This window comes from Oryzias latipes, chromosome 18 (assembly GCF_053564925.1).
Source record: "Oryzias latipes strain Hd-rR chromosome 18, Olatipes_Hd-rR_3.1".
NCBI lineage: Eukaryota > Metazoa > Chordata > Actinopteri > Beloniformes > Adrianichthyidae > Oryzias > Oryzias latipes.
Window position 1 is genome coordinate 2,344,145 of NC_136254.1, and position 18,072 is coordinate 2,362,216.

Here is an 18,072-nt window from a genome sequence, read left to right on the forward strand (position 1 = left end):
TCTGACAACTCTATTTTTTCGATCTATTAGAGGTCCAACAATAGTGTTCTGGATTTCTTTGCATGTGTTTAACTAGGTGAACCTATTGAGATCAGGATCTATTTTCAAGGGTGACTTGGCCAAGAGGTCAGCAGCACAAGGATATTTACAACATAAAACAGAACAATGACTATAGAGTTTTACAGTATAAAGTTAAAAGTGAGGTGTAACAAAGTCACTTAGTGATTTATATATGGGAGTTTATGTAAACAGTCATTTGGAGGGTGCAAACGTTGTCAGCAGCATGCTGTTAAGAAAGTACAATAGATGTAAGGTGCATATAGAGGTCTCCTACACATCTATCCGTAGACATCTAAACTTGGGATATTTTTAGATTTCTAGTAAAGAACTTTTTAAAACATTTACCAGTTATAAAATAAACGCTGCAAATTTACATCCATTTAAATCTATTCATTGTCAGAACACACTGAATCTCTTTTGGGGCCACAGGGTTGCTGGTTCCAAACTAGGTACTGTCAGGCAAAGGCGAGTTAGACCCTAAACAAGTCACCGGTGTACTGCACCCTGCTTCTGTTGCTATCTGAAGGAGCCATTTGGGTTAGTTTATTCCTGACCAAAACCAAAAGATTAGATGCATACGCAGAACACTATTGGTAGACTTCTAGTAGAGTAACAAAATAGAATTGTCTGATGTGTTCAGTAGACATCTACAATTGATGTATATTAATTATCTGACAGTCATCCTGAGCCCAGTCGGAAGAAACTACCCAAATGACTTTACAAAGCACAAAGCATGATGGGACAATGACACGATTAGCTGTGGGAAAGTCTATAGACCTCTATGAATCGATATGTATCAAATACATAATAAATATATGTGGCTGTAAACCTTGAAATAGACATGACTTAGATATCTTATACGTGTCCGTGCCTAGTAGAGACATGAAGTGGGTGAATGTTTCAAGAAATGCATTAAGGTTTAGGGATAAAGATGGAATGAGAATGGAGAGGGAAGTGCTTCTGTCAGGTAGAGTTGGAAATTCTACACTAGGATTAAAGAAAAGTTCTCACAGATTCAGACAAGATCACAATTTTGTTAGGATATTTATTTTAACATTGGATTTAAAAACTTGTTTCTTTAAATCAGTCTTAACTTTTACCTAAATCTATGCATTTATTCTTGTGCTTTCAAGACATAAAAATGACTTTTTGTTCAATGATTTTAATGTAAAAATGTTTACATTTATTATAAAAACTTCCTGTTTCATTTAAAAATGATAAGTTACATCAACATTTTTAAATGATAACAAAAATGACTTTTTGATGACCATTTGAGATTAGCTGACAAAAAATATTGTTGTAAGTCAAATCGAATCAAAACGTTGTGTAACCACAATGAAATAATTTGATGATCATACAAATAAACAAGGTTTATATGTGTACCATATGTCTCAGGAAAACAATACTGGTCAAAAACAGGATAAAACAATAATTAAAATAGATTAAGTTAAAATAAACATAGGTTACAAAATCGGTCAAACAAAAAGCCCACATTTAATTAGAAGCCAGAAAAAAAATGTCTTCAGTGTTTTTGAAAAGCAGTGTTCAAGATCCTTAGCAAAAAGCAGAATATCTGATGTTTTTTTAGTAAGTAAACGTAAGTATAAATATAGCAAGTAACTATAGCCTCACAAATAGAATTTACCAGTATTTTAAATAAAACATTGCGAGGCGCTTCCACGAATTGACAAATTTCGTTTTTTGTTGTTGTTGCTTTTCCCGCTCATTCACAAACGTCCCGGAAGGGGGCAGCCGCGTGCCTCCCAGACCTTCCACAAGACCGATGTGAATGACGTCACAAGCGTGACAGCGGTTGTTGTCTAAGAACCAAGATGGCGGCGGCGGTGCTGAGGTCGCTTAGCAGGCTCGGACGTCCTTCAGCAAAACTAGCACTTAACAGTAACGTGCTGAGCCCCGGCTGCACGCTGCTGCAGAGCAGGTATGATGACCAAAACAAGAAAATAAAAGAGGACTTTTAATTTTCTCCGCTGTCCAAGTTTTAGGTCATCGTAACTCTGTTTTGTCCGGCTAACGACGTTAGCACGACACCAGACCAGACAGTGGCTTACGTTACGAGTGTTTTATAATATTGATATTTTGCTGCTGCTTCCTTTTGGTCAGCGTTTGTTGCCGAATGGGGTGAATAAGAGATCGATGGTGTCCAATATTGGTCAGAATCGAGGCTTTACCGGCTGTCTGGTGACCTGTAGTGCAGCAGCAGGGTGGATCATCATCATCCAATGTATCATGAAAACTCCAGGCATTGATTATCCTAATCACCTGTATTTAGTTATGCTAGTTATAATATTTTCTTAAGTGGTGGAGAACCGCACCCGTTATTGTTCACCCTGTGCGCACAGAACTGCTCAAGGTGAAGGCTAGAACATGATTTGTAATCTTTAAATTTTATTCGTTGAAGGTTCATTTACAATAAAAAGGGAAGACTGATTGGATTTTTTGTGAGGGCTGTATCTTTTCTATCCTGTTTTCTATCCTTTTCTATCATCTATCCAATAAGATCAGCCAATGGCAGCAGAGGTGGAGAAACACTGATTTACGGCGCACGTTTTTATATTGTAAACTGGTTTGGTGATCAGCAGTCTGGTGCACGTAGATCTGTTCAACGTCATAACAGTCGTACACTTTCATGTATTTTTCTTTGACCTTTATGTGATCAGATAAAACCCACTGAGATCAAGCAGCCCACGTCGCATAAATATAGTTACAAAACAAAACAATGATCTTAACGTCAGTACAATTTAAAGTTACAGTGCAGCAAAGCAACTTGCAATAAATGTAGACCGTAAGACAGAAGGTGCAATGGTTTTAAGCGAGAATATTAAAGTTTAGGGGTTACAAGGTGCACTAGTTATCAGTCACAAAGTTCAATTAAAAACACTCTTTTTCTCTGCCACACTGGGTGGAACAAAAAAAAAGTAAAGGAAACGAGCTCAGACCATTTCAGTTCAGTTTGGATAGAGTTGATCCTTACACGAGGAACATACCAATGAAAGACATCGTAAGAGCACAAGGCGCGATGAATGGTGTTTCTTTGAAGAACAGAGATGAGAGGAAACCAAACCAAGAAGCGCCTTATACATGAGGCATTCAGTGTGTATGCCTCTACATGCTCAGAGAGGGCCTCTCAGCTCTGACATTCAGCTCAGTGATGAGTGAGGCGACTAGAACCGGTCACGAACCTCAGTGATGCACGGTACTCGATGATTGAAGACTGGTGGACGAGGCACTCTTGAGACCATGTTTCGAAGTGTCCTTGGGCGAGACATCGAACCCCACCTTGCCTCTGCCGGAAGGTCTGCGCCGGTGTTCGGCAGCGGAGCCGCCACCAGTGTGTGAATAGGGAATTGGGCTTGTGACTGTAAAGCGCTTTGGACCTCGAGGAAGCTAGAAAACCGTTATAGAAGTGGTATAGTACGGCATGTACCATTATCAGAGATGGCTGAAAAGCAGAATTTATTTCTGAAATTAAACCCAAACTTCACTTTTAGTTTTTATGTATCAAAGAGGCAACATGCAGTTTGAAAGAGAGCTCTTTATCAAGCATAAAACCAAGGTACTTGTACTTATCTCGGTTTTTAGAACCCGAGTGTCTTCCAGTAATTCTTGTTTGTCTGAAGATACCATCACTTTTACTTTATCTGCATTTAAGACGGTTTTTAGTGACTGCAGACGAGATTTAACAAAACTAAAAGCAGACTGTAAAAACTCAAAAGCTTGTGAGATTGATGGAGAGCAACAATAAACAACAGTGTCGTCGGCATAAAGATGATATGATGCATTTGGGGTGGTTGATATGAACGGAGAACAAAATGAGTCCTACAAGCGAACCCTGTGGCACACCTGTCTTGACCTGGCTAGAAAGAGCAGCGGTTATCAGATATCTATGCCTTACCAACACAGTTTTAGGTCATTAATAATCCTTAAGTATCAATAAATCACATGACAAAGATAAATTACCTTAATTATTATGAATAAATAGACATAACGCTGTTTCAGAAATCTTCATAGCAAATGCAGATCAAGTATCAAAGTCAAACATATGCAGATTATTTTTCATTAGAAAAAAATGACGGATCAATTTTTTTGGGGGCAAGTGAAGTGATATAATTAGAGATCAATGACTGTGTCATTAAAAAGTCTCTGGCATAAGTGGTCATATTTCCACTCTACACTACCAAACTAAAGCCTCCTATTCACAATCCCTGTTCTCTGTCTTGTAGGCAGAAACAATGGCAGCCAGACGTGGAATGGATGGAGCAGTATGCGGGGGCCGTCATGTACCCCACTGCTGTTAACGAGAAATGGGTCCCACCCCCCTGGAATGGTACGCACCCCCGCCCCTTAAAGAGCTATCCTCGGGTTTAAATGCGGGAGCAGAAATCCTTGTTTTCTTGTAAACCCCTTTGTGTTTGTTTCACCTTCAGACAAAGATCCTCCTGCTGAGAAGGACGTGTCCAACCTCACCATCAACTTTGGGCCGCAGCATCCGGCCGCTCACGGCGTGCTGCGACTGGTGATGGAGCTCAGCGGAGAGTCCGTCAAAAAATGCGACCCGCACATCGGCCTGCTCCACCGCGGCACCGAGAAGCTCATCGAGTACAAGACCTACCTGCAGGTACGCAGGCCTCACCTACCCCACAGCGAAAACCCCCCACAGGGGGATGAAAAGCGGAGCGGTGTGAGAAACAGGTTTGGAGATTAGAAGTGAGGGCCCACCCTCTCGCTGATTCTCCTTCCTGTCAGCCGTCTGGGAGATGCTGCTGTTTCTCCGAGGACGCCGTTTTTCACAGACAAACACAAAGGTGAAGCTGAACCCTGCAGAGGAATCTTTTGGAGGCTTCTTTGTTTTAATTGATGGAGCTTAAACTGAGAGGAAGTCAACAACAACGTTAGTGGTGAGAGGAAGCACGTTGAGACAGAAGAGGCTCACGTCGTGCGTGAAGTCTCAATGTTTTATGTTAAACACATGAATGGACTGATTTATGAAATTATTGTTAACCATTTATAGCTTTTATGAAAACTTTCATTTGAGGAAAAGTTCTCAAATCTATTGTTGATTTTGAATTTGACTGAATTCATGAGTCCAAACTTTAAGCTGTTTAGAAATTGTTTAATTAAATGGATAAAATGTAGAATAGAGTAGAGTAGAATCTCACAAAGGAGAAATGATCTTCTTAGCATAGCTCCATTAAAAACAGCAGCAGATATAGACTTTCATTAACACTAAAAATATCTTTATTTTTGTTACTATTATTTCTCCGGTTTTTAACAATTTTAACACATTTTGAAGCACTTTTTATGTAGTATTATTTATTATTTCAGTAGTAAGTTTACATTTTTTTAAATGGATGAATGTTGCACTGACCACAAGAGACTTTTAATTTCATTGTTCGTATGACATTGACAGTAAAGATCGATCAATCTATCTAAAAATTCACTCAAAAAATCATTGACATGGATTGTCCGGCGTCTGTGAGGCGCTGTAGAGTCTCGTAGCTGAACGGAAGAACGATCTGCAGAGGCGCTCCTTCCTGCAGGGAGGTGTTGAAGCCTCCGACCCAATGCGCTGCTCTGTTCGCCCATGGTGTCATGCAGAGGACAATGATGAGGAGGATGAAGAGGACCGACCATCATCGTCTCCTCAGCTTCTCTCCTGTAATCTGCGGTCATTTTGTTGTTACCAACCGATGACCATCGAGTGAACGCTGCGCCCGCGGACCGCCTCATGACCCAGAAAGGGTGGGAAAGGGTCCAAGAAGGGGGAGCAGGCACGCCATCACACACTTCATGTAAAAAAAAAAAAAAAAAGCGGGCCATGGCCGTCCAAAACAGGTTAATGAAGAGAGAATAACAACACAGGAAGAAGTTAGCTAACATGTAGCCATGGTAACTGGCAGTCTACCTCGCTGCCTTTTGGAATAAAAGGGAAATAAAAACTTGGTATTTTAAAGTTTGACGTGGTTTTTTTGTGTTGTTTTTTTCAAGGCTCTGCCCTACTTCGACCGGCTGGACTACGTTTCCATGATGTGCAACGAGCAGGCGTACTCTCTGGCTGTGGAGAAGCTGCTCAACATCCAAGCTCCGCCCCGGGCCCAGTGGATTAGAGGTGCTCCGCCCCCTCGCCACACGTTTCCTTACAGACATCAGAACTTTCTTACTCCTTTTTGTACTCCTGTCTCACCCAAACCAAATGTTCCTGTAACGATTAGTTACTAGTTATATTTTCATCCCTTCAGTTTTTATGCACAAAATCCCCAAACAATTAGAATTGAGAATCTTTTTTTTTTTATATATTCACGTGATTTATTATTCAAATGATCTTTTCTTGATTAATTGGAACATTCCATTTATTATTAATTATTCATTTCAGTTTTTAAACAACAAAAAAATGTTGTTTTTTAACAAAAAGGATGTGTTAAGATATAGTATATGTGGTTTGTTTTGTGGGTAAAAAGCTTAAACCTGGTTCTGTTGATAGTTCTGTACGGAGAGTTGACCCGCATCCTGAATCACATCATGGCCGTCACCACACACGCCCTGGACATCGGCGCCATGACGCCCTTCTTCTGGATGTTTGAGGAGAGGGAGAAGGTCAGCTCCGGGGTCTTATTAGTGTGAAAAGGTTTTTCAGTTCATCCCTCGCTTAGTGCATTATTATTGCCTTCATGAGTTTTTTTTTTTTGTGGAAATCTGTTCCTGTTCTGCAGGAAATCTTGGTGTAGTGTATTTAGACAATTGCTTGTCCAGAATTGAATGCATTTTTAGCTGTTCAAAGTTTGGGGATGCCTAACTGCCTCGCTGTAATCTGAAACGAGACGTTTGAGGTTTTCTTCTGGTTTCCTGCTAGATGTTTGAGTTCTACGAGCGGGTGTCAGGAGCCAGAATGCACGCCGCATACGTCCGGCCCGGAGGAGTTCATCAGGTACCAGAAGTCTGCTTTTCAGTCTGAAGCGCAGCCGAACCTGTCCAGGTTTATTTAAAGTGAATCGAACTCCCATTTTACTAAGTGGTTTGGCATCAAATGAACTTTTAGCACTAATTAAATCATGCTGTCACTCAAACAGAAATCATTGAGTAAACGGGTTAAAAAAAATGTCAGGGTTCAGTCTGTGATGCCTGACCACATTCCTAGGTTGAAACTAAGACGCTTCTGTCGTGTTCCAGGACATGCCCCTCGGTCTGATGGACGACATCTACGAGTGGTGCAAGAATTTCTCCATACGCATTGACGAAGTGGAGGAGGTACGCACGGGAAGCGTGTTCTATGGAGGGATTTATGTGCCATTATTTCAAGCCCAAAATTCACTGAGCGTAAAAAAAATTCTATGCGCTCCAAAAATTATTTGGTACAACTGAGTTTTAGGGCCACAGAAAGAAAAAAGAAAATTACGAGATTTAAAGTAGTAAATTTACAAAAAGAAAACTCGTAAATTTACGAGATTTTATATCATGAATTTACCAAATAAAATCTCTTCTTTAGGCGTGGATTAACACTGTGCATTATGTAAGGGTCAATGGCTGAAGAATGTGTAGTATCACTTTTTAACGCACGCCGTGGAAGCATTTGCTGCTTTTGCAAAGTGCGCTGAAAGTGATCATGCACACTTCGTCTACCATTAACCCGCTTATACCATGGCCACTTACAAAAGAAATAAATATTAACCAGTTTTTAAATTTTTGTTTTTTTCCGATTTGGATTGGTTTTTTACACAAAAACCAGACAATTTGTTACGTGTTACGTGCCTTGTCACGTTACCGTGACAAGGCACGTACACGTACAAGGCGCCGCACCACCACTGCTGTCAAGATTCAGCGATATAAAGCGATATATCTATGCTGATCGTGAATAAAGCATCAGTTCAGAGAGAAAGTTGTCCTCTTACCGCTTGTTTTTGTGCAGATGATGAAGATAAAGGTTGTTTAAAGAAGCTGGCGCAGGGTTAGTAACAGTTACATTACAAAATTTTAAGTAGTAAATTTACGAGAGAAAAAGTCATAACTGTTACATTAAGAGATTTAAAGTCGTAAATGTACAAAAAAAAACTGGTAAGTTTACAATATTTTTTATGTAAAATTTACGAATTAAAATCTCTTACTGTTATTGAACAGTTATGACTTTTTTCTCATAAATTTAGGACCTTAAATCTCTTAATGTAACGGTTATGACTTTTTCTCTCGTAAATTTACTGCTTAAAATCTCTTAATGTACCAGCTATGACTTTTTTCTCGTTAATTTACGACTTTAAATCTTGTAATGTAACATTGTGACTTTTTTCCTCTTAAATGTACGAGATTTTAAGTCTTAAATTAACAAGTTTTTTTTCTCGAGAATTTACGAATTTAAATCTCATACCGTAATTTAACAGTTATGACTTTTTTTCTCAGAAATTTACGCCATTTTTCCCCCTCGTAAATTTACGACCTAAAATTTCGTAACGTAACATTTATGGCTTTTTTATCACGTAAATTTACGACTTAAAAACTCGAAATGTAACAGTTGTTCCTTTTTCTCGTAAATTTACGACTTAAAATCTCGTAAGTTAACAGTTATGACTTTTTTTCTCGTAAATTTACGACTCAAAAGTCGTAATTTAGAAAAGAAATGTGTAAACTGGCCCTAAAACTCTGTTGTAATTTTTCACTTAAAGTTAAAAAACAATTTTGCACCTATTTTAAGTTTCAAGAGTAACATTTTGTTTGCACATAATTTTGAGTTTGAGGTGCATCTTCTTCCTGTTTCAAGTGCAAATTATATTTTTGAACACACAAAATGTATGTTTTACGCTCTTGAAATAATGGCACAGAAGTGACTCCGTACATGTCTGTCATTTAAACATGGTGGATAGAACGAGATGAATCCTCTTTCTCCTGAACCAATCTTTTGCAGATGTTAACCAACAATCGCATTTGGAAGAATCGGACAGTGGGAATTGGAGTGGTCACCGCAGAGGAGGCCCTGAACTACGGCTTCAGGTCGGCCTGTGGGCGGAGCTTGAAAATATGAGTTCTAGAGCTGAACCTCTGACCTTTCTCCTGCTGTCTTCCATTTTTCAGTGGCGTGATGCTGCGAGGGTCGGGAATCAAGTGGGACCTGAGGAAGTCCCAGCCCTATGACAAGTACGATGAAGTGGAATTTGACGTTCCTATTGGAAGCAACGGAGACTGCTACGACAGGCGAGTGCGATTTTCTGTCCCTTTCTGTTGTTTGGCCTTTGGGAGGGCTTTTCTTTTAAAAAAATCTTTGTTTGCATGCGGTCTGGTTCCTCTGAGTACCTCAAAACCACGTGTCCCCAGCGCCTCTTGCAGAGAGCGTCCGCCCCCACTCCCACTCAGCTCGATCGGTCAACGTTTGTGGTCTCTGGTGGGGTTTTGTAACGTTAACATGGTGTGAAAGCTGAAGTTTGGCTCGTCTTCCTGTGTTTGTGCGACCCAGATACCTGTGCCGCGTGGAGGAGATGAGGCAGTCTCTGAGAATAATGCACGAGGCGCTCAACAAGATGCCAGAGGGGGAGATAAAGGTGGATGATGCCAAAGTGGCCCCGCCTAAGAGGTCTGAGATGAAGGCGAGTATCCGTCATCCTGAGGCTCAACGCTTCACCCAGTGCAAAATTTATGAGAAGTTTGTCCTAATTCTACGGCAACCCTGAAATGTAAAACCACGGTTAGATGTTAAAGACCACCATGACGGCTAGAAAGAGCTGCATGTCCAGAAGAAAATGCAGGTTAAATGCTGTACCGCTGAATGAAAATGAAACTTAAAGGGGAATAATTGGTGCAAAAAATAATAAAGAAATGATTAAAGTTGCCCATAAATAACGTGAAAACAGCAGTGCACAAGCGCCGGGTATCGAACCAGCGAGCTTCTGCACCAAGGATTCCCAATGTATTTCAATGGAGGCAGAAATCCTGGAATATTTTGAAAAGTTCAAGGATTTGATAAAAACCAAAAGTCATAGCTGGAAAAAGCTGAAAGAGCTGAACTTTTGAATAGAAGAATGATTAAAATAGTGGAAAAATTGTGGAATGAGTTAAGCAGCAAGAAATGGAGGAAGATACTAGAATAAAGGAAGAGAAACTGGAAAACACATCCCAGAAACCAAAACCCATACCCCCCCCCCCCCCCCCAAATATACATATATATCTATATATAGTGCAGTGATATAGAACATGCATGACCAGAACTTCTTTAGCCGTGGATTAGCACGTAAGGGTTAATGGCCGACGAAGTGTGCATTATCGCTTTTTAACCTACGCCTTGGAAGCCCGAACTGACAGTTGCTTTTGCAAAGTGCGTTAAGAAGTGATAATGCACACTTCGTCTACCATTAACCTGCCTATACCATGGCCACTTACAAAAGGGAATAAAGATTAACCAGTTTTTATTTCTTGTTTTTTTTCTGATTTGGATAATTTTTTTCACAAAAAGCAGACAATTTTGTTACGTGCGGCGCCTTGTCACGTTACCGTGACAAGGCGCTGCACCACAGCTGCTGTCAAGAGTCGGCAATTTAAAGCGATATATTTATGCTGATCGTGAATAAAGGATCAGTTGGAGAGAAAGTTCTCCTCTTACCGCTTGTTTTTGTCCAGATGATGAAGCTAAAGATGTTGTTTTAAAGAAGCCGGTGCAGTGACACAAAACATTTAAGCTAGGTGACCGGAACTTCTTTTTCATTGTACGGTTATCCTGTGGCATATCACTTTTTAATGCACACCCAGCAGCCAATCAGAATGGAGGATTCACCCGGACCGTGGTACAATTAGAGTTTAATTCAATAATTCAGACGTTCAAACCTCTTTTTCTTCTCGTCCTCCAGACGTCGATGGAGTCTCTCATCCACCACTTCAAACTGTACACGGAGGGCTACCAGGTCCCTCCGGGGGCCACGTACACGGCCGTGGAGGCCCCCAAGGTGAGGCCGTCAAAACGGCGTTTTGGGTTTACTCTGGTGACGTTTCGTTGGCACATCTCTGCGTTTGTTGCTGTGTGCTCAGCCGGGGGGGGATTTGTCTTTCTGCAGGGGGAGTTCGGGGTTTACCTGGTCTCTGACGGCTCTAGCAGGCCCTACCGCTGCAAGATCAAAGCCCCCGGATTTGCTCACCTGGTGCGCGTTTAAGACTTGACTCTGAAACAAACAGCTCATTACAGGCATTATTTTCTTGGACCATCTGCCTGCTTCCTGTTGGCCCCCCCTCCCCTCACATCAATGCAGTGAAACGTCTTTGGCGTGATCTGGATCTTCACGCGGCGTGTTTTTTTGTCTTGCAGGCCGGTCTGGACAAAATGGCCAAAGGACACATGTTGGCAGATGTGGTGGCCATTATAGGTGAGGGAGGGAGGGAGGGCGAGTGAGGGTGATGGTGTGCTTGTTCCTGTTTTTACCGCCATGTTTACGTCTCCGCAGGCACCCAGGACATCGTGTTTGGCGAGGTTGACCGTTAGCGTTGTGCTGCTAATGAAGAAGCGCTGTTTTCACACATCTCCAGACCAGCGCTTCCTGTTCTCTGTGAGGCTTTCCGCGCTCGTCGTGTACAAACCCAATAAATGTTTTATCTCTGCAAAGCCTTCAGCTCTCCTCACTGCTGCCGTCCTGAAGCGTTTCCATTCTTTATGGTGTCATAAAACGTAGTAAAGCTCTTTTTTTGTTTTTAAATGATGTCAGAAGATAAAAGGCGTCCGCGGTGCGTCTTCCCTCAGATTGTGTTTTAGAAGGGGGGGGGGGGGGGGTATCGTGAGATCTGGACTTCAAGCTCAGACCACAACTTCCCCTCTGAGCTGTGAAGTATGCAACACCCACCTCAGAGCGCAGACGAGCTGCCGAGCTTTGCCGTCGACTGCAGGAGCCCGATACTCGAGCCGAGCCTCATCTGCCATGGCCGCGTGGGGCAGGAACCCGCTCCTGGGGGCCGTTCTTCTGGGGATGAGCTTTGGGAGAGCTGGTGAGCTTCTCTTTTTCTTTTCCTTCCTAAAAACCACTTCAAAGGCATCCGGTGGATCTGGCGTCCGCTAGATTCAAACCTTCACCCTTACAGCCGAGCGCCGGCGAACGGAACCTCGTCAGAGCGGACGACCGGCGGCAGAAAGCAGGCCGCCACATCACAGTTCCTGTGAAAAGAGAACTTAACCCCGATGGCGAATCCTGTGGCCACTTCAGCTGTTCGTATAGAAATGACACCACAGACTTCTCTTTGAAACATCCTGTACTTTATTCTTTACAGAACAGCAACGCTTCATTTCAATTTCAGTCTTAAAGAAAGAAAAAAAAAAGCTTTTATAAGCGGAAAAAAGGTCCAAAAGGCAACGGTTAGGGGTGAGATAACAAAGACAGTTTGAACTTTGAGGTACATTATACTCCTAAATAGTATATATATGTGTGTACATTTAAAGGTTTTTGTTAAATGTTACAAAAAATATTTCATTTTTTTTTCAAAAATGAAATATTTTTCCAAATGTGATCAGGAAATCTCAAAGAAAACGGCAAAAGTGTCCAGTAAAAGAGCAGCTAAAGTGAGACCGTCATGTGATTCAACATTTTTAGAGAAGTGATTCGTTTCCTTAAATAAAGTGAAGAAAGTGGGAAGGAAAAGGCCGTGGAAAGAAAGAGTCACTGCTGGTCGACTCGCCTTGACAGTTCTGACCTGAAAATGTAAAAAAAAAAAAAGGGAAGAATTTGAAAAGATGTGAGCTGCCCGGCGTGTTTCCTGGAGAGCTGATGTCATTTTCTTTTTATGCTTTAAACAGAAAACTTGTTTTTGTTGGTGAGAGGAAAGAAAAAAAAAAACACGACTGAAGCGGAAATCGGCCTCCAAACAGACGATGGGGCTAATCAATAAATGTTGGCCACTAATTTATTTTGACTGGTCGAACAGAAACTACTGAAACCTGCTAAAGTTCATCCTCTCTCGTCATCCCTGGTGCTATCTTGTGGGGGTCAAACTGACCCCACCCTTACACTGACGTGTTATTCGTAACATGACAAAGGTGGAGAGGATGTCATGGACACCAGTGAAGATTGGTTCAGTGCACTGTCTTGTGGGGTCCAGATGACCCCATCCCAACGTTAACGTGCCTAGGAGGCACGTTAACGTTGGGATGGGGTCATCTGGACCCCACAAGACAGCACGTGGGTTAAATCGGGGGCTTTTCTCTTCCATGAAGCCCGCTGTGACTCCTTGTTGGCGTGATCAGACTCTGGATTTGACCCCGAATGTCTCGGAGGCCGTTCTTCGGCCTGCGGTTCCCATCCTTTGGGGGTTTTCCCGCCGCTGCCTCGCCCAAAGAGGCCGTCTGGCGTCCGGACCCGTGAGCGCGAGCTGCCCTAGTCAAAGAATCGCCGATCCCCCTTCGGACCTGAGGATCCGTCGTGGAGGAAGCTCTGGGATCGAACGGAATCCGTTCAAGCGGACGTTTAGGAGGACAAGCGGGTCTTCGATCAGACGTATCTGCTTCCTCATGCAGCTTTCTGCCGTGAACTAACTGGAGCTTCAGATTCTGGAGATATTTCTGCCACATTGTGCAACAGCTATTTATAGAAATATCTCACATCTGCTTTAGCATCAACCTCTTCTGGCTGGTAACAGCTTCTTCCTTTCTGCTTTTTTTCTTTTTTTTTACTTTAAATTCTTCAACCAGCGTCCCACAAAGAAGGAAAAAAGGCTTTTTTTTGGTTTGCTTTATTGTCCTTTCAGGGGTGCAGTGGTTAGCACAGTAAGAAGGCCCATGGTTCAAGTCCCGGCTGGGGGGGGCCTGAACAGAACATGTATGTTCTCCACTCACACGCGTGGGTTTTCCAGCTTCCATCCAAAAACATGCTTCATGGGTTGATTGGGTGCTCTAAGATGCCCCTCGGCGACAGACTGGGAACCTGCCCTGGTAGCCCCCAAAAGGGGCAAAAGTACTAAGTAATGTTACTTGGTTTCATATTTTCCTTTTGATGTCGGTTGTCAGATATCGCAGCGGCAAACGCCTTTAAGGGATCTTCAAACTCCATAGTTTAAGGAGTTTTTTAAGGGGTTTACTATTTGAATGCTGACTGGAATAGCATTTTATAGCGTGTCTTATTTTAAAAAGATCATCGCCTTCGCCCGACAGTAGCCAGGTCGAGCTCTGGCGGCCTCGTGACCCCACGACCCCGAAAGGAACACAGCGGCTTAAGAAGACGAACGTCAGCGATCATGACAACAGATTCTCGATGAATAAATGAAAAGGTTTCTGTTCATTTTATTTGTGGAGTTCAGTATTTGCTGCTCGAAAGGTTGCTGGTTTGATTCCGGGGTTTCTCTCAGTTAACAATGCCCACACGCTCCAAAGTTGAGGTGCTGAAGGCCGCCAAAGATCCGATCCCATGCTCATATGTTTCTGTGACGTTTATTTCGAAAGAATTAGGCCTGAAATGACATTTCTGAGTATTTCTGTCTTTAGTCTCGTCGTTTTCAGGAAGTCAGACGCCGTTTCTCAGAGCCGAACTGTTTCATTGATGCAACGCCTGTTGATGCCTCACCATCTCAGCCGCATTTCCTTATAGGGCAGTTTTGTAGAGGACACTAAACGCATCGTCATTCGCACACAGTTGCAGTGAAGCCCCGCGCCAGAGAAGGTTTCACGCTATAAAATCCAACCGGTCAACAGGTGGAGGTCAAATTCAAGATGTGAACATCAGGAGATGAGTAGAAAGAGCTACAGAACTTTTTAAATATCCGTAGAATTAGACATCTATACCGGGATTGAAATAATACTCGTTTTCAATTAGACTGTAAGGCCTTTATAGCTGTATCAAGAATATAATGACTGTATAGTTATATATATTTCTATAGCCCATCTTTATGAATCTTTACTAATGTATCCCTAGATATATATATATAATAATCATAATGCATGATTGTCAGTATGTAATAGGACAGAATCCTCTCTCTCTCGCCGTCATTCGCTCTCACACACTTGTTTTTGTCCCTTTCTTTCTTGCGTTTGTATTGGTTGTCTTTTGGTCTTTGTTTATCAGGTTTATCTTTTCAGTGTATTTTCTTAGTTCTCTCACTTAAATAAAAAGCATTAAAAAAAAATAGCTACAGAACAACACCTTCAGGGGCGGACGGGTGGTTCTTCTGAGTTTGATGTGAAGCTTTCTGTGTGAACGATGAGGAAAAGCAGAGGAGGAACCTCAGCAGGAGGCCAAAGAAAGAAGGAGTGAAGTTTGAACTGACCGCATCCGCTTTTCGAGCTCCTGAAAGAGTCAAAAAGATAATTCTGTAAACACAGGACATTAAAGAAAACAGACGCCTGGAGCCGAGTACAATTTCTCTGCTCCGAATGGCTCTGGGGGTGTCTGCCCCCTCAGAATGGGGTCGCCCTGGTTACATGGGGAGGGAAATACCTCCTTTCTTTTCTGCTGAGATGATCACTTCTACAAATGACGCTCGGAAAAATCCCAACACAACAACTGTAGTTAGTTGTTTGGAATGCTACAGGAAGTCTTTACATTCAACGCTCACCTGTGTGTCCTCAGACGCGCTCTCCGAGCCGGAGATCTGCTACGTGCTGGACGGCATCCTGTTCTTGTACGGCATCATCCTGACTGCGCTGTACTGCCGGATCAAGGTCTGTTCGGCGCATTTCCATCAGCATTTAACGACGAGGGCAAAGGATGGTGACGCAGGTTCAGCTGACTGATCCTGCAGAAACAGAGAATGAATGAAAAAGATGATTTCATTCATCAGACATCCTTTTGGAAGACTTGACAGTTAAATGTTGTGTCTTTTATATTTTATATCCCATAATTTGGTTGTAAATGTTTCATTTTCTCTAGATTCTGTGTAGAAACTTTAATGTTAGTCTGAAGCTTGTTAAAAACACCTATTGATGCAGATATGCATCAAACCCTTTTTCCATCCACTTGGAAGCAAAAACATAAAAAAATATTTTCTCTTCTTCTCAAAGCTGGAAATAAAATCCGGCATCAAGAGGTTCAGAGTGAACTTTTTTCTATTTCTATTTCTACATTTCAAATAACAAAATCCTCTGAACTCTCACCAACGCCAGGTACAGCACTTTTAGAGAGCACCCCCCTATTTGGAGGTTTTGGTACGGTCACCTTTTTTAAAACTTTTTCATTTTTTAGTCAGCAGTAGTTTCACTTTATGACACTTGGTTATTTGATTGTTTTTATACTTATAGGTTTTATTTTTACAGTCAGGACCATGAATATTTGGACAGAGACGCATTCTTTCTAATTTAGTTTCTGTACATTACCACAGTGAATTTTAACTAAAATAACTCAGATGCCATTGAAGTGCAGACTTTCAGCTTTTATTCCATGGGTTGAACAAAAAGATTGCATGAAAATTTGAAAAACTAAAGCATTTTATAAACCCAACCCCTTCATTTCATGGGCTGACTGTATCCTCAAGTCTTTGTTTAGTGTTTTTTGTGACCTTGCGTCTGTAATAAACTTCTCCTGTTTTGTTTTCCTTGTGCAGATTATGAGCGCCAGAGAGGCTAAAGGAGCTAAAGGCGGCCAGGTATCTACCAGAGTGTGCAGTTAAACCTGTGGGAGTCAGAGTCTGCAGGGGGAAACGATGTTGGCGGTTAGATGTGACCTCAGAGGGCAAATGAAAAAAGACGCCAGTCTCAGCAGTTTCTGACTCCACGGTCATTTTGAGCTCTTTCGTCCTTCTGGGGTTCCGTCTAACGTTGTTTTTTTTTTCCCGCTTTGTCCCGTCAGAACGTGGAGGAGGGCATCTACACGGTAAGTCCACGCAGCAGCGGTAATGCGGCGTGGGGACGAACGCTGAAACTCTCCGTCTGTGTTCAGGGCCTGACTCCTCACGCCACAGACACGTATGAGACCATCGGCATGAAGAAGTGACGCTGCAGGAAGGAAGGAAGTCCACTTTTTTTTGTTTTGTTCTGTCTTTAATAACCTCATTAACCACTCTGCTTTTAGCGACCATTTTACTTCACACTCGTGCAGCTTCCCTCTGACAAACATCTGATGCTCCAGAAGCCTTTATTTACAAGCAAAAACAACGTATTTAGAGCTCTGAAGCACAAACCCACAAATAAAAGCAAACACGCAGGAAGATTTCTGTAATTTATCCCTCAAAGGAAGAAAAATTCATTCGGCAAATGGAAAGAAAGAGTCCAGAGAAACTGCCAAAGCAAAGGGGATCAGGATTCCCTTTACATTCCTCTGTAAATACATGTGTTCATGAAACCGTTAAAGTAGATGCAAACCTCCAGGGAAACAGTTATTTTGCTCCATAAGTTTGTCAAATCGGATTTTATTGTGTTTTTTTTTTAAATGTATCATTTCAGTTTCTAAATAAACATTTCCAACATTCTTTAGGTTTTGTTCTAAATTTGCTTCTGTAATGGTTTCTCCTTCAAAGTCTGTTTTTCAAATTTCTTTTAATTTTTTTCTTTTCTTTTTTAAAAAATTTGCCATAAAAACTATTTGCAGAATATTAACAAATAACTTCTGCATCCGTAGGTCTTTAATTTTTGGTATAATGGATTTAAATTATGCTATTTGCTCATATTTTTTAAGAATCAACACAAAAATCTAGATTTTGCCTCGTGTGTTTGTGTGATAATCAGTGTTCTGATATTTCAATAACTGTCAAATGAGAAACGCATTGTGGAGGGGGGGGGGGGGGGGGGGGGCGTCTTCCTTTTACCTGAAGTCCCGCTCTGATCGTCTTTTAATCAATTTTCAAAGCATCCCAGCGGTCTTTGATCATAATTACGACATTTAAGCCTAAATGAATAAAGCTGTGTCGGTTTCTTGAACATCGTTTCTGCGGAGCGGCAGGAGTTCATGAGAAATCCACCTCTGAGTTGTGGGCGGGACTGTCGGTAAGTAAGCCCGCCCCCATTTCCCAATGGTCCATCTGTTTACACTCACTCCCACTAGCTTACAGCCCCTCTCACCCCCAACCTGAAAGTCGAGTCACACAGCCACTACGCAAATTTTCCACGTATGAAATGTCGGTCTT

At 41.9% G+C, this 18,072-nt stretch overlaps 2 protein-coding genes across 2 annotated transcripts; both read left to right on the forward strand.

The window, feature by feature from the left end:
• Nucleotides 1-1,842: 1,842 nt before the first annotated feature.
• On the forward strand, nucleotides 1,843-11,644 carry ndufs2 (NADH:ubiquinone oxidoreductase core subunit S2). The gene is made up of 14 exons (XM_004080055.5): nucleotides 1,843-1,999; nucleotides 4,302-4,405; nucleotides 4,506-4,696; nucleotides 6,067-6,187; nucleotides 6,560-6,672; nucleotides 6,929-7,003; nucleotides 7,246-7,323; nucleotides 8,969-9,054; nucleotides 9,136-9,255; nucleotides 9,515-9,644; nucleotides 10,899-10,994; nucleotides 11,103-11,186; nucleotides 11,351-11,408; nucleotides 11,487-11,644. The coding sequence occupies exons 1-14, from the start codon at nucleotides 1,893-1,895 to the stop codon at nucleotides 11,522-11,524; spliced, it is 1,401 nt and encodes a 466-aa protein (XP_004080103.1). The 5' UTR covers nucleotides 1,843-1,892; the 3' UTR covers nucleotides 11,525-11,644.
• A 195-nt stretch (nucleotides 11,645-11,839) lies between these two features.
• Nucleotides 11,840-17,418, forward strand: fcer1g (Fc epsilon receptor IgFc epsilon receptor Ig). The gene is made up of 5 exons (XM_004080054.5): nucleotides 11,840-12,021; nucleotides 15,585-15,676; nucleotides 16,555-16,596; nucleotides 16,800-16,823; nucleotides 16,890-17,418. The coding sequence occupies exons 1-5, from the start codon at nucleotides 11,955-11,957 to the stop codon at nucleotides 16,941-16,943; spliced, it is 279 nt and encodes a 92-aa protein (XP_004080102.1). The 5' UTR covers nucleotides 11,840-11,954; the 3' UTR covers nucleotides 16,944-17,418.
• Nucleotides 17,419-18,072: the final 654 nt, after the last annotated feature.

Bases quoted from the DNA above. Each gene is read 5' to 3' on its own strand.
- ndufs2 (XM_004080055.5), top strand. From the start codon at position 1,893: ATGGCGGCGGCGGTGCTGAGGTCGCTTAGCAGGCTCGGACGTCCTTCA. The intron at 6,188-6,559 runs GTGCTCCGCCCC...TTCTGTTGATAG, and splicing joins CCGGGCCCAGTGGATTAGAG to TTCTGTACGGAGAGTTGACC. The intron at 11,409-11,486 runs GTGAGGGAGGGA...ACGTCTCCGCAG, and splicing joins AGATGTGGTGGCCATTATAG to GCACCCAGGACATCGTGTTT.
- fcer1g (XM_004080054.5), top strand. From the start codon at position 11,955: ATGGCCGCGTGGGGCAGGAACCCGCTCCTGGGGGCCGTTCTTCTGGGG. The intron at 15,677-16,554 runs GTCTGTTCGGCG...TTCCTTGTGCAG, and splicing joins CGCTGTACTGCCGGATCAAG to ATTATGAGCGCCAGAGAGGC. The intron at 16,597-16,799 runs GTATCTACCAGA...TTGTCCCGTCAG, and splicing joins AAGGAGCTAAAGGCGGCCAG to AACGTGGAGGAGGGCATCTA.